Source organism: Pinus tabuliformis, chromosome 6, assembly GCF_031772625.1.
Source record: "Pinus tabuliformis cultivar Carrire ecotype Pingquan chromosome 6, CPIR1, whole genome shotgun sequence".
NCBI classification, from domain to species: Eukaryota; Viridiplantae; Streptophyta; class Pinopsida; order Pinales; family Pinaceae; genus Pinus; species Pinus tabuliformis.
Window position 1 is genome coordinate 1,120,398,951 of NC_142292.1, and position 16,490 is coordinate 1,120,415,440.

Below are 16,490 nucleotides of genomic sequence, written 5' to 3' on the forward strand. Positions count from 1 at the left end.
TGCTTTGGATGTAGGACCTAGTGGTAATACTAGAAGCAATGAGAATTATAGCTGTTGCATTATCACCAATAGTTCCAAGATTATGTCGCAAGATATATTTGCAACTTGGCTATCTCGAGGATGATTTTGAAAAACTTTCTTGGGTATTTTTCTATCCCTATCTTTATACATACATGCAAGCATACAAGCAAACTATTTGGGAGATTTGTTACCTACCAGGTTTACGTGTGTAAGTTCTAAGCACAAGGTTGAGGACCCAATGGTAACTTAGGCAAGTCACCACTGTCATCTCACTGGCTTTGGCTTTCTCATTTTAGATGATGAATGGTCCTGATCAAGGGTGGCTTCCTGTCAACTAAGCATAATGTGTTATAGTTCTAAGTGGGAAGAAGAGAGAACTTAGTTTTATTATCTGATTTAATGCAATGATTAATGTTACTAGGTTAACAACTTTAATGAGGTTTAGCTTTTAAATTTAATTGATCAAAGTTCAAACACAAGGATAAGATTAATAAAATTAGACTTAGAATTATGCAATAGAATTCAACACATTTGCTTCAAAGACATAAATGAGAAGTTATAAATCTGTTTAAAAGATATTTAATACAGAAATTTCAGATTAGAAAAAATCTAACAGCCCTCCTTTTCAAGAAACATCAATGATAAATAGGCCCTAAACTAGTAAATCAATTAGAAATGAGCTGAACAAAGTAGATTTGCTTATGAATTATGCAGTATGATCTATGAATATGGTTTAATGTATTTTTGTAGTCAAGTTCCAGATTTAGATCAGTTTACTGAATCCTCTTTCACAAAAGATGAAACAAAGACAACCTAGGGCTAGAAAGGGTAAGATGTCTAGGGTTTTGAGCCTAGAATCCCCAAATCAAAGTTTGAACCTGTATGTATGATGTCTTAATGTAAATTGCATATCTAAAGTAGACATTTAAAGCCCCTTTTGAAGATATTCAACCAGCGAAATAAGAGATACAAAGAGAGTAAATTGACTTGGTATTCAAACCTTAAAAAGTCAATGGTATTCCTTCAAAACAAATAGAATGATTCCTAGTCTGCTTTTTATAATTTATCCTAATGAAATATTCAAATCTAAATCAAAATTAAATGCCCTTCTCAGAAACTCAAATTAGCACGCAAACTAGGGCCAAATCAAGCAAAATTCCCTAGGGTTTTAAGGGAAATTTCAACAATTTTCTTTGGAAGTGTTACCACCCCAATTAGCAGTCTTATCAAGGTCCTCACAAGACACTAAGATAACACACAAAGGACAAGTTTCCATTGTCACCTCGGCACGAGTCCCCACTCTTTAAGCCCAACCTCTACTAAAGGACTATAGGAAGATTACCCACGGAGATGTTTCACTGAAGAGATTAGTAGACTAGCGCCCAATAATGGAGTGTAGGATGAAAATAGGAGTTTATTATTGCAAATTTTGCCAATTTGGAAGTAATATTAACCCATAAAATAACACACCAACAACTAAAATCACTCACAATTGAAGATATTTTAAAAATTATGAACCCAAAAGAGTGAGTAAAGAATGTCCTAACCAAGCACAGAAGATATTTTTGAGTTGTACCTTTCGTAAGAGGCTATACTATGTAAATATGCTTGTTGTCCTCTAGCTGCAGATATGAAAAAACACAGGAAACAACAACATAAACCCTTTCTCAGGGCCACCCAAAAGTGTATGCAGACTCTAGATTGATGATCTAGGGGTGAGAGAAGCTATGACAGCAAGAACATATCAATATATAATCTCCATTGCTTCAGTTATGCTATAAAATCTGCATTTTGAGCAAGCTGAAAACTAGTTGCAGAGATCAAATCCCCATTGGGACACGATACAGAAATTTATTATGGAAAAAATGTACAACTTCTAATGGCTGGAATATATCCTAAATAACCCCAAAATATTGAAAATATGTTTGTAAAACACATCTGGAAAATACATGAGGGTTTGTATGAGTAAAACTTACTTGGATATGTCTCTTGCACATGGAAATTTGCTGGATCTGGTGTGTGATTTGCTGTAGACTACTATAGATATACAAAATGTTCAATATTCCTTCATGAAATACATGTGTTAAGTCTAGAAAGAAAAATATATCTTTCCATTGGATGAAATATGGAAATCTTAGCTCAAAACCCCAAGGGTCAACTAGCTATCTCAAGATACAAATTAGAAATAAAAATCCAATATGAGCTTTTTTGTTTTCATTTTATTAAACAATAAAAAGAAAAAGGGTTCGAAGTTTTTAAAATAAATTGGTTGTTGTAAATGTGACTTAACTTTGCCCAAAATTACCTCCTCAATTGTCGGGTTGCGAATTACAACCCCTTCAAGGATAGCCTTGTAATTTAGGACAAGAAATGAGCTTAGAGTTAGAGACTATTCACCCCCACTCTTGTCTAAGATAGCACCATCAATTGCCAAGTCCAGCTAGGAGAAATTCCTTGTGAATGCCTTTGGTCTCTAGGTCAACTATGGGATTGGATGAGATCTTCTCCTAGTTGAAGATATCCATGACAAGGATTTGTCCAACCACTTGGATCCAATATCATCAGCCTCACAAAGGGTATAATGAAGACTAGCCCCCTTATTATCCCTTCCACATGACCATGTAACCCCATGGTGGATCAACCCACAAACTTTTGTATCACCCACATGTATTAATTTGGTAGCTCAGGGACAAATCCCCTCCATTGGACAACCTTCCTTGTGCAGAGAAGCCCCTATTAGCCTTTGGAAGAATTTAATTTGGTCAAGGAAAAATATTATTTCTTATAAGAAACCCCATGTGCACAAAAAGTACAAGTCGGCCTGGGCAAGCTAATTTGGCCCCCTTGAGACACATATAAATAGACCTCATGTCACATTACTTTGGAGCATCATCACACACATCCCTCTTCTCTTGATTGGTTTGTACTACATCTGAAATTGCAAGGTTGACTTCACACGTACGAAGGGAAGGAAACTTTTTCTATTTTAGTGCGTTGACTTCTATTTGGAGATTGTTTGACCAACATTGACAAAGGGAGGAAAGACTTCGTTTGACTTGGAAAAATTCTCTGTTTTGGAAGGCCAAATTGATTGGTCAAGAGGCCAGAGTTTTTTGGGCAGTTTGACCAAGGTTTACTGCAGACCTTGACCACAGTTGACCACATAATTTTTGAAGTTTGACCGCAGAACTTATCTCTCCTTTGACCAATCTTTTATTGATTGTTTTGATTAGACTTTGGCCAACAAAGAAGGCCACATCTATTGATTGTTGACCGAGTTGATTTGGAGGGTTGTTGATTGTTGATCATTCACTGGTTAGCACTGCTGCTGCTATTGACTTTGACCAAAATTGTAGATTTGACTCATTCAATGTTGACTAGATTTGACTTTTGAGCTCATCTTTGATTGGATATTGGTTGGTTGCCTTGGATAGTCAAAGGTTTGACTTTGACTCATTGTTGATGAATAAGAACATTGTATCTCTTTGTTGAACATTTGATGACAATCTAGTAGAAGAATTTTGAAAGGGTTTTCTCCCTTTTGGGGTTTTTCCTTGGTCTTTGACTATCATGCCCCTTCTCAAATACATTTGTAATAGGGTGTTGCTACACAATTTTGCACAATTTTGGCTAATTAAAAGAACCCAACATTTTCGACTTAGGGACTTAGGAGGAAATTCGACTTTATTTGGTTGCTAGTGGAATGTGGGGGGCACCCACATGTGAATTCGAACTAGGCCATTTGAATGGATTGGAGGGAATTCAAAGCGCTGGATGGAGGGGCCCACATGAGGCAAGGAAGGCTCACAAAGATAAAAGGAGGAGGAAGCTCTCATTTGTAGGCATTCATTCACCTTGTAAATCGAAATTCCCTGATTGTTCACTCTGTTGTTTAGCCGAGTCAACCGGTTGTTTAGCCACGAATCTCTCAAGCAGGAGTTTCAAACTTTCCTTTGGGGGACCTTCCATGCCCTTCCTAGGAAGGCAGTTCCATCATCATTTCAGGAGATCCGGGAGTGTGTTACAACACTACCATTCAGCCACATACAGGGAGTGTGTATTTCTAAGCCATCTGAAGAATACGCAGGAGGAGTTGGAGCTACCATCGATCAGTCATTTGCCAGGAGGATCAGAGGATTGGGAGAGCAGCGGTAGGCCAACGTTTCTTGAGAGTTTTGGAGCCAACAGAGCCAACATCTTAGGAATTCGAATTACTGGGCTTGGGGACAGCGCAGAGGGCCAGTCCAACATTTTCGTGGGGCTTAGGAGTAGGTGCTACAGCCCGAAAGCTCATTCGAGAAGTTAGGGTATTTGCAGTAGGGGTCAACCCAGCACTTTGGGACATTTCTCGGGAGGATTTATAGGCAGAATCCAGCAGGTTGAGTTTTATAGCTAAGCTGATGTTGGGCTCCTTGGGGGTCGAATTTCAAAAGTCTAAACTAGCTAAATTCCTTTGTGGGTTTTTTTGGAGCTCAAATATTATAATTTTCTAAGCACATGAAGTGGTGTTTCCATCCATTCGAACTTAGCAGAAAAGGCAGTTTTCTGGGCAACGCAATGCAGATTGTTGCAACAGTTGGAGCAATCATCGGTTCAACCATTTCTCACCTGGGTTTGGTCATGCTTGTCCATTGAGACAAGCCCAGGTGCACCATTCTATTATCTATTGTATTTTTCCCTCAAAGAAGTAATAAAATGGCTCAGTAGTTCATTATTTCCAACATTTCTATGGGTGCTTAATATATATATATATATATATATATATATATATATATATATATATCGTTTTTATATTTTGCTGAACAAATTGTATGCTTTATATCACTTGAATTCCTATTTAGGAACATTATAGTGGTATCAAATCCTAGTTCTTGGCTCAGCTATGGGGATTTTCTCCTATGAGGGAAGGGGACCAACAGAACATCACATACTGAAGCCAGAGGTACCAGAGAAGGGAAAGAGAGTTGGAGATTACTCCAGACATTGAGGACAGGGGGGAAGCAGTGATAGAAGAGGAGGACATGGTGGAACCCAAAAGCAGGGAAGAGATGGCTTTTGACAGCCTCCTAAGAGCCTTGAATGACTTAGCCAAGGGCCAAAAAGATATGTTGGAGGAGATAAAGCTGCAGAACAGAGAGAGGACCATTCCTAGAGGGTTTCTATTTGGGGAAATTTTTGTAGCCTCTCATCCATTCGATCACCCCTCATCAGTAGCACAACACTCATCTGCTAGTGGGCTAACTTGTGCCACACTGCCTCTTTCGTACTTGTGGCACAAATCGAATCATCAAGGGGTGAAGACCCTATTCAGATGGGAGATCATTTCAGAGAGTGGCAATCTATGGATGCAAACTTCAGGGAAGCACTCTCTTTCAGAGATTTCTGCAAGCTCAATCAGAGTGAGAAGAACAAGGGTTATGGAGGAGAGGGAACCCAAAACTATGAGTTGCAAAGGACCATAGGGAGGATGTACTTCCCTACTTTCGATGGCACTACCAAGTGCATGGTTGGGGTTTGGTTTGAGAAGATGGATACCTACTTCCAGCTCAACCGGATGATAGAACAAGAATCCATCAAGATGGCCTCGCTGCACATGGAGGGGGAAGCCCATGGTTGGTGGTTTCATGGCTTGGCCACCCTAGGGCATGCCAATATGGCTTCTTATGAGGACTTCACCAGGAGGGTGGTGGAGCGTTTTGACTAGAGAGATCCAAAGGCCCATTTTAGAGACTTGACCCAACTGTGCCAGATAGGCAACCTGGAGCAGTACATCTCAGAGTTCTTATGAGTATCAGTGATGGTTCTGGATATATCAGAGGCTAGGAGGGTATACACCTTCATTGAGGGCTTACTTGAGTCGCTAGGTGGACTGGTGAAGTCACGTAGACCCTCCATGCTATAGGAGGCAATTTTGTGCACTAGAGATCTACTGGAGGCCATCCCCAAGACTAGAGTGCCTTTCCCTGCATGAACCCCTTTTCCACAGAGGGGGCATGAGACTAGACCTCCACCTCAGAGGACCACACAAGGGTGGGGGCAGCTAAATGATGAGACACGAAAGGACTTTGGGAGTAGGAAGTTGTGCTTCACATGCAGGGAGCCATGGACACCTGGCCATCAGTGCACTGTTGGCAAAGCACACTATATTGAGGTCTTTTCAAACAGTGTCCAAGAGGATGAGGTTGCTGGATTGTGCTGTGGGAGATGGTGAGAGTCCGACAAATGGAGGGCCACCACCACCACCTTCATAGGGAGGAGCATCCCTTGCCCCATCCGGGGGAGTCCTTGCTTTCTTATGCGGGGTTCCCAAATTTTTGACATTGAGGATCAAAGGCACCATACAGGGGCAACAGGTGTCAATCCTAGTTGACAGTGGGGCTACCCACAACTTCATAGATGCCCAGTTGGTTCAGAGGAGGGGCCTCACCATGGCTGAGTTTGAGGGCTTTTCAGTCCTAGTACCAGGTGACTGCACCATACAATGCACTTGCTATGTGCCTGCCTTGACAGTAGTTATGGGGAGATACTCGATGACGAACCATTTCTTTGTGGTTGATGTGTCAGACACCAATGTGGTGATGGGTGTCCAATGGCTATACTCCCTTGGGCGAGTCACTATAGATTGGAGGAAGCCAGAGATGGAGTTGATTGGACTGGATGGAAAACTGGTAGTTCTGAGAGGCATGCAGTCCTATCCACCTCAGACAATCTCATCCCATAGGATGGAGGTAGATCTGCGACATGGGGACATTGTATGGGCAATGGAGTTGAGGATTTCGGAGGTTGGGGGACAGGTTCAGCCACCACCACCAAGCTTTGCTTAACAGATACGCAATTGTGTTTGGGGACATTCCACTAGGGCAGCCACCAGATATTGAGTTGGAGCCGGGGGTGCAGGCAGTGATCACCAGGGCTTATAGGCAACCCAAGGCCTATAAGGATGAGATAGAGAAGGCCATTCAAGAGTTGTTAGCATTGGGACATATTAGGCCAAGTTCCAGTCCCTTCACTTCTTCAGTAGTATTGGTGAAGAAGGATGGAACCCTTCGCATGTGCATTGACTACTGGGCCCTCAATTGGAAGGCATTGAAGAACCGTTACCCCATTACCTGCATAGATGAGTTGATAGATTAGCTTAGAGGAGCCAAGTACTTCTCTAAGATTGTAATGTTCCAAACTAGGAAAAATAGTGTTACGCAGAGCATAAAAACAACACAATAAAATTAAATCAGATCATCAAACCACAAAATTGGCAACCAAACTGCATTGTCTACTCATTTTATTAAATGGGAAGAGGTGTACAACAAGGTTTTGGAATGTGTGCACCTCGGCTTGCTCTAGGCAAGCTAGCAAAAGCCCAAAATGAACAATGGAACACCCTCCTCAGACCTACTGGTAATCTGGCCCAAGAGTTGTGTTGTTACTGCCCAAAAAGGTGATGCTGCCTAAAACGATCTGCTGTTAGAGCCTTCCCTGTTGTTTAGAAAATTCTGGTAAATTAATACCGACCTCTACGCAAGAAACACAGAATAACCCATGAAGGAATTGGCCAAATGTTGACGTCGGAATTTTGGCCCAAATTCCCCTTAGCTCCTCTAGCTGTTGGCGAGTTGGGACCTCTGTTTGACCCCTCAGATCTGCCCAAAAAATTCTATAAAATTAGGAGTGTGATTTTGGCACAAAACCCGAAAAAACCCAGAAAGGGTTTCCCTTGGTTCTAACCATAAAAAATTGACCCTTCACAGTTGGCCCTCCTCGAATTTCGAATTTAGTTGTTGTGACTAATCATGCCAATCTCTACTCTCCCAACTCCAGAAATCCTCCTCAAATGGCTCTCCAATTCATCTCCCAGCACCCCAACTCCAAACTCCCTCGGATGGTGTTGCCCCAAAGAGTCACTCCAATGACTGCGCAGTCATGGAGGAGATGATGCAGTCCCGCATGTGCTAAAATAAGAGCTGCGTGTAGGATGACCCTCTTGTTTGTAGCTGACCTTTATACTCTTGAAAATGATGAAAGGGTGCTCCTGTCTCCCCAACTTCCCAGAGTGCCTCACGCTTTGACTGCACAATCTCCACGCTGCTGTAAATCCCCCTGCTGCTGGTACTCGACTTACACCTGCTATAACTCGTCCCGCTATTGTTGCTATGAACTAAGATGAAGAAGAACTCCCTCCTAAGGCTGGCACTCAAAGTCCACTGAAGCAATGGTAGAGATCTCCGCTCGGAGACACTCGTGTGCTAAACAGCACAGTAACTCGGCTAAGCAGCTCGAGCAACTAAGATTGAGTTCAATATGTCAAAAGATAAGATATCCAAATGAGGGGAGTTTCCTTCCTCATATAGATTTTGTGGAGCACTTTTCCCTCCATTTTCCCCCATCGTGGGTCCCTCACCTAACCATCGATTTCCCCTCCGTGCAAATCGAACTAGGGAATGTGTATTCTCCTAGTACGGGTGGCCCCCACGTTTACTTAACCACATCGAAATAACTTCTCCTAACTCTAGCCTCCTAATAAAATCGAATGGGCCCTCATCACCTCTAAAATTGGCCCCAAAATGTAGAAATTAACACTGCTCAGAAATAATTTAGGAAGCGACATGACAATCCTCCCCTGCCAAATGTTGCTTGTCCCCAAGCAACTTCAGTGTTGGACGCTCAAGTATATGCTCGCCCTCCCAAGTAGAATTCTCAACCGGCAACCTCCTCCAATGTACCAAAAATCTCTTGTCCTCGAGCAATGCCTAAATGAGCATCCTCTCTAACTATTGCTCCCTATTGTCACTGCAACATGTGCCAAGGTCCCAGATGTGCCATTGAATCTCATGTCCCAGATGGAACCCAATAGCAAGGAAGAGATGGCTCTCGACAACCTCTTGAGAGCCCTGAATGACTTAGCCAAGTGCCAGAAATATATGCTTTAGGAGATAAAGTTGCAAAACAGAGAGAGGACCACTCCTAGAGGGCTTCTATTTGGGGAAACTTCTTGAGCCTCTCAGCCATTCGATCATCCGTCACTAGCAGCACAACACCCATCGGCTAGTGGGCCAACTCGTGTTGATTTGGGGTAGCATCGGATAAGCTCTAGCCATTAAAATTGGTGGAGAGGCTAAAGCACATGAGATCTCCAAGACCCAGAAATGGTTTGGGCAGATTCTACCCGGTTGAGGCGATATTAAAATTAATTAATATTTCTAATGGAGTTCCTAAGTCTAAACTTAGGAAAAATAAAATGTTAATGGGTATTAATATAAAACTGGGTTAGAAGGTTCTAAAAGACATGGATCAAGCCAAATCTAATCTTAGTCGTTGACTAGAGATGTAATCTCAACCGCTAAAGGACCAACAAGAAAAGTATAAGAAGATGCTTGAGGGTCAGTTGGAGAACACACCAGAGTGATTAGTGATTCAATTTTCTAGAGCGGGGTTTGCTAAGAAAAGTCGAATCAGTGGTCAGTTTGTAGTGAGGGGCAGTGAGTACTGGACAAAGAGGCAGAGATAGTGCCCAGAGTCCAACACAGAGGCAGAGAGGTAGATGCAGAAGTAGAAGCCAGAGCAGGCCACTCAGAAGCTAGTTGAGACAGTGCAGAGGCCAGAGGGCCTGTGTCATCCATGCAGAGGGCAGTAGGAGTGACACAAAAAGTGGTAGAGGCTGCGCAGTGCCTCTAAGGGCTAACGCAGAGGGTTTTGAGGCTGACACAGAGGCCAGGAGAGCTGACGCAGAGGCCAGGAGGGCTAATGTAGTGCTTCAATTGTGCTGGAGAGGGTTTCATGGGGCAAATTTTCTGAATATCTACTTCTGAATAGAGAGGTATTACTGCCAGTTATTTTTCTCTTTCGGGTGAGCTAGTTTGGCACCCAGTTGTACTCAAGAAAATACTTCATAATAAAATAATCCTCTGAATTGCTGCATCGGTTTTCCCAAGTTGGTTTTTTCTGGGGATGAGTTGTCTAAAAATAATGGTGTCACATGTGTGTTTGCTATTTCTTTCAGATGATGATCTATAGATGGTTGAGACTATTTTGTGTTTATTTCGATATCTATATGTTTAAATAACTTGTTCGTAATTAACAAGTAGGAGAAATAAACCAGAGAATATAGATAAAATTTCTAACGATTTAGACTTAGGAATTTCAACATGGTATCAGAGGGTGGTTGCAGATCAAAAGAGAGCTGAAGGCACCAGTTGATGCAAAGCATTTGCAGGAGAAACAGTTGTCCCGAGTGACAGAAGTTATTCCTTGCAGAAAGCGACAGAAGAAGGGTTGATGAGAGGGATTGCGTCATCAGTTCGGGCTAGAGAGAGGCCAGCGCAAAGGCTGAAGAGGGCAGAAAAAGGCTCACGCAGAGTCACACAAAGACCAGGAGGGTTGACACAGTTGGCTAAGGGACCATTTTAGCCAGTGTTAGTATTACGCAAAGCCTAGAGGCTCAGTCCTTCGGTTGCTGGGGCTTAGGAACTGTGGGCAGTTTGCGAAGAGTGAAGCTGGTGGGGTGCTGTGTGCAGAACAATACCTAACGGGGCAAAACCAAGGTAGAGGGTGTCGCTACCGAGGTAGATTTCTAGCCAAGGGATCTGGATTAGTGTTGCAGTCGCATAGGAGATCGGAGAAGGGCGACTCGACAATTGGCAGGCGGAATTCCAGGAGGGAAATCAAGACTCAGAGGGACTCTAGCAGACAACTTCTAGACGGGAAGTAGCAACACAGAGGGAGTTAAAGAGAGAACTTCCAGAAGGAAGTAGAGACTCGGAGGAGTCGACAAGAGGAGAAGAGAGATGGACATGAATGGACTGAGGGATCAGGACAGGTTGGATGGGGCATCCGACTTTGTGGTCTGGAAGGCTAGGATCCTGTCCATTCTAGATAGACATCGCGTCAAGGCCTTTGCCTTGAGAACAATGGCTATCCCAGTTGACCCGAATGACAATGAAAATTACGAGGCAATGGCCAAGGCGAAATGTATCATCCTTGATGGGGTCAAAGATCATGTGGTCCAACATATTGCCGAGAAAAAGACAGCAAAGGAAATGTGGGACGCCTTGAACACATTGTACTAGCATACTTCCATGCAGAGGAAGATGTTACCTGAGAATCAGCTGCGGTCATATCAGATGCAGAAGGGGGAGCAGATAGATCACTTCCTCGATTCGTTGAAGGAGATCTGGGACCAACTAACTTCCATAGGGGCCATGCCGGATCAGGAGTTGATGGTGAGGACCACACTAAACGTAGTCTCCGAGGAGTGGTAGACATTTGTCTAGAGCATACTGGGCAGGGTGAATCTTCTAGATTGGGAAGAATTGTGGGTGGCTCTTTGCCAAGAAGTGATCAAACGGCTGAGCAAGGTGGGAAGTAGAAGCAAAGGAGTCCGGATCAAGAAGGAATAGGAAGAGGATGCAGCGCTGGCATCTGAGGGGAAGCAGGAGAAGAGGAAGAAAAAGGACCTCTCCAAGGTCAAGTGCTTCAACTGTGGGGAACTGGGACATTATGTGAACCAATGTCCGAGGAAGAAGATCAAGAAAGAGGCGTCTGACTCCAAGGCAGTGTCAGCAAAGGCGGAAAAGGAGGTAGCGGAGGATGAGGATTGTGTCATGAGTGCTCATGTACCTCTAGAGAAGAGGTAGGGAGACATCGAGCTGTAGTCAAGAAAACTACAGGCGATCAGGGGCAGGATCCTTGAGGTACCCAAACTCTTGGATTATACCTTGCTATGGGAGCCCCGAAGTGAGAAGTAGCAGGATGGCGGATGTCGGTAAAAACAAATGTGGATGAAGCGGCAGAGAGTGCTACAGTGCAGTAGTCCCGGGCAGCGTAGAGCTAGTAGGCTGCAGCAGTGCAAGAGGCACAGAGGAGGTTGCAATAGTGCAAGATGGCACATAGAGGTTTGCAGCGGTGCAAGAGGCAGTGGGTTGTTGCAGCAGTGGAGAGGTAGTAGAGGAAGCACGAGATAACAACAGAGAGAGTTTCAACATCAGGAGTGTTTCCAGCTTGACAAGGATGTCAGTAGTTGAGTGGATTAGTTACTTACTTCTCAGTAACTGAGTTGCAGTGCAGTAGCATGATGCAACATGATGAGAGGGGGTTGCAGTGTAGATGCAGTGCTTGGAGAAAGGACTAGTAGGAGCACAAGTGTAGAGGGAGCTGCCGTACGGATGCAGCAATGGCAGTGACAGGGCCATGGGCAGCAGTATAGGATGCAACATCGCAGAGGATGTTGGATGGGGAGGTTTAGCATCTGCAGAGGTACCGGTGTCATATAAGCAGAGTAATGCTCAATGTGGAGTATTATTAGAGCACAGTCCTCGCTAAGAGTGAGTGTTGATTTGGGTAAGCATCAGATGTCCTCTAGCCATGAAAATTGGTGGAGAGGCTAAAGCACATGAGATCCCCAAGACCCAGAAATGGTTTGGGCATATTCTACCTGGTTTAGGTGATATTAAAATAATTAATATTTTTAATGGAGTTCCTAAGTCTAAACTTAGGAAAAATAAAATATTAATGGGTATTAATATAAAATTGGGTTAGAAGGTTCTAAAAGACATGGATCAAGCCAAATATAATCTTAGTCGTTGATTAGAGATGTAATCTCGGTCGTTGAAGGACCAACAAGGAAAGTATAAGAAGAGGCTTGAGGGTCAGTTGGAGAACACACCAGAGTGATCAGTCATTTGATTTTCTAGAGTGGGGTTTGCTAGGAAAAGTCGAATTAGTGATCAGTTTGCAGCAAGGGGCAGTGGGTACTGGACAGAGAGGCAGAGATAGTGCCGAGAGTCCATCACAGAGGCAGAGAGGCAGATGAAAAAGCTAGAGCAGGCCACACATAGGCTATCTGAGACAAAGCAGAGACCAGAGGGCCTGCGTCGTCCACGTAGAGGGCAGCAGGGGTGATGTAGAAGGCCGTAGAGGTTGTGCAGTGCCTCAAAGGGTTGGCGCAGACGGTGACTTTCCATTTTTTAAAAAAAACTGAAGCTGAAGATGCTGAAAGTAAGTGTACCAACGGATAGATCTCGAAAAAATAGGCGGTTTTAAAAAAAATGGCTCTGAAAAAGACTTCCGGATGAAGAAGTTATGGCTTTTTGAAAAAAAACTTGTTGACGTTGCCGGCAAAGTGCGCGAATGTGCAGGAATGAAAAAATCCGCCCCCACAAAATGGAGACTTGAACCCAAGACCTCTACTCTCTAAAAATAGCTTTGAACCAATTGATCTATACAAAAAATTTGAGAGAGAGAGAGAGAGAGAGAGAGAGAGAGAGAGAGGGGGGGGGGGGCTCGGTTTGCGTGCTTGCCTTGAGAAAGCTCTTTTTCCCTACAAAACACAAAACACAAAACCCAACACGAATATGCAAAGAAAAACGAACCTTGCGGCTCGAAGTTAGCTTTAGCCAAAAAACTAGAAATTTTTAAAAAAAATCTCAAGGTTAGCTTTAGCCGAAAAACTAAATATTTTTCTCAATGTTTCTGATTTTCCGAGATCACACAAAGGTGCAGGGAAAAGAGCATACGCATGAGAAAAATCCTTCCTTTCTGTTTCTGATTTGCCCAGATCGCACAGAGTCGCAGGGCAAAGAGCATACGCAGAAATGAAAGGTATAGATCCGGTTAAAAAAAAAAGGCTAAATAAACTGAGACCGAAATAAGCAGAGAGAAATTAACAGTAAACTGCAAAAAAAACACTGTATACCACCCGATCTGAAAAATGACGCAGCTAGGGCTACCAGAAACCTTTTCGCATGAAACGAAAGGGGTTCCTCACTGGAACAGATGCTCCGAATGCAACAGAGCAGTCCTCTCGGCCCGAAAGCAATCAGAAACAACAGATCTAGGAAACGACAGCCGCATGCAGTTCTATCGACTTCAGATTTGGATCACCAACGGACGCGGCCCTCAAATAGCTCTGATACCATGTAGGAATTTACAGGGTAAGTTCCACAGAAAGAATACCAAAAGGACATCGCTCACAACCAGATCTCAAATCAATACACCAGTATTTTTGACGTGGTTAAAACCCTCAGAGTGCAAGGAGGGAAACAGTCCACGGCCTGTCCCAACGTGGGTACTACAGGCAATTTATTAATCAAAGAATGAAAATTTACATAAGCTTCTCTCATGCACGGATTACCCGAACAATGACCCTCCATGCGCTTTAAATAGAACTCATGGACCAATCGGGTGTCAAGCCACGGATCAAGTGTCGGTAATACCGAGGTGAGAGTGAACCGTCGGATCACTACATATCGTGACCGTCGGATTGTAAGTTACAAAATGTACAACGGTAAAGAAACACACTTTACCTAACTCTAACCTAACTCTATGCTAGACCAAGTTGAACTTAACTATATCCTATGTGTCGGAATATCCTAACAGATGCAGTGCTTTAGTCGTGCTAGAGAGGGTGTCATGGGGTAGATTTTCTGAGTATCTGCTTCCAAATAGAGAGGTATTATTGCCAGTTATTTTTATGTCTGGTGAGCCAGTTTGGCACCTAGTTGTACTCAAGGAAAGACTGCATAATAAAATAACCCTCTGAATTGCTGCACCGATTTTCCCAAGTTGGGTTTTTCCCAAGACGAGTTGTTCAAAAATAACGATGTCACTTGTGTGTTTGTTATTTCTTTCTGTTGTTGATCTATAGATGGTTGAGACTATATTGTGTTTATTTCGATATTTATATGTTTAAATAACTTGTTCGTAATTAACAAGTAGGAGAAATAAACTAGAGAATACAGATAAAATTTCTAACGGGTTAGACTTAGGAATTTCAACATGGTATCAAAGGGTGATTGCAGATCACAAGAGAGCTGAAGGCACCAGCTGAAGCAGAGCATTTGCAACAGAAACAACTGTCTTGAGTGACAAAAGTTGTTCCTTGCAGAAAGCAACAGAAGAAGGCTTGATGCAGAGGGACTACATCATCAGTCTGGGCCAAAGAGAGGCCAACGCAGAGGCTGAGGAGGGCAGAAAAAGGCTCACGCAGAGCCACGCAGAGACCAGGAAGGTTGACGTAGTTGGCTAGGGGAGCATTTCAGCCAGTGTCGGGATTGCGCAGAGCCTAGCGGCTCAGTCCTTCAGTTGCTGCGGCTTAGGAAGCTATGGATAGTTTGCGAGGAGTGAAGCTGATAGGGTGCTGTGAGCAGAACAGTACCTAATGGGGCAAAATCAAGGTAGAGGGAGTCGCTACCGAGGCAGATTTCTTGCCAAGTAATTTGGATCTGTGTTGCAGGTGCATAGGAGATCAGAGAGGGGTGACTCGACGATTGGTAGGTGGATTTCGAGGAGGGAAATCGAGACTCAGAGGGAGTCTAGTAGAGACCTTCTAGATAGGAAGTAGTGACATAGAGGGAGTCGAAGAGAGAACTTCCAGAGGGAAGTAGAGACTCGGAGGAGTCGACAAGAAGAGCAGAGAGATGGCCATGAATGGACTGAGTGATCAGGACAGGCTGGACGGGGCGTCCAACTTTGTGGTCTGGAAGGCCAGGATCCTCTCCATTCTAGATAGACATCGCATCCAGGGCTTCGCCTTGAGAACAATGGCTATCCCAGTTGATTCGGCTGAAAATGAAAAGTACGAGGAAGCAATGGCCAAGGTGAAATGTATCGTCCTTGATGGGGTCAAGGATCATGTGGTCCAACATATTGCCGAGAAGGAGACGGCAAAGGAAATGTGGGACGCCTTGAAGACATTATACTAGCATACTTTCGTGTTGAGGAAGATGTTACTTGAGAATCAGCTGCGGTCATATTAGATGTAGAAGGGGGAGTAGATAGATCACTTCCTTGGTAGGTTGAAGGTGATCTGGGACCAACTGACTTCCATAGGGGCCACGCCGAATCAGGAGTTGATGGTGAGGACCGCACTAAACAGTCTCCGAGGAGTGGGAGACATTTGTCCAAAGCATACTGGGCATGGCGAATCTTCCAGATAGGGAAGAATTGTGGGCAGCTCTTCACCAAGAAGAGATCAAACAGTTGAGCAAGATGGGAAGTAGCAGCAAAGGAGTCTGGATCAGAAGGAAGAGGAAGAGGATGTAGCTCTGGTATTTGCGCGGAAGCAGGAGAAGAGGAAGAAAGAGGACCTCTCCAAGGTCAAGTGCTTCAACTATGGGGAACTGAGTCATTATGCGAACCAGTGTCCAAGGAACAAGAACAAGGGAGAGGCATCTGACTCCAAGGCAGCGACAGCAAAGGCGGAAAAGGAGGTAGAGGAGGATGACGATTGTGCCATGAGTGCTCATGTGCCTTTAAAGAAGAGGTGGGGAGACATCGAGCTGTAGTCACGAAGACTATAGGCGATGATGGGTAGAATCCTTGAAGTACCCAAACTCCTGGATTATACCTTGCTATAGGACCCCCGAAGTGAGAAGTAGCAGGATGGTGGATGTCGGTAGAAACGGATGTGGATGAAGCGGCAGAGAGTGCTACAGTGCAGTAGTTCCCGACAGCGCAAAGTTAGCAGGCTGCAACAGTGT

General features: G+C 43.8%; 1 protein-coding gene across 5 annotated transcripts in view; it reads left to right on the forward strand.

The window, feature by feature from the left end:
* Positions 1-16,490, forward strand: part of LOC149262811 (methionine--tRNA ligase, chloroplastic/mitochondrial-like) — a 440,349-nt gene that overhangs the window by 330,479 nt on the left and 93,380 nt on the right. For 4 of the 5 annotated variants that reach the window (XR_016259204.1, XM_089425277.1, XM_089425282.1 and 1 more), the window contains one exon: positions 15-143. The exons of the other annotated variant lie outside the window; for it this stretch is intronic. Coding sequence is in view for 3 of the 4 variants with exons in the window: in XM_089425277.1 (XP_089281403.1) it covers positions 15-143 (129 nt within the window). In the remaining variant the exon portion in view is untranslated. The remainder of the gene's footprint in view (positions 1-14; positions 144-16,490) is intronic. 5 annotated transcript variants of the gene reach the window in all.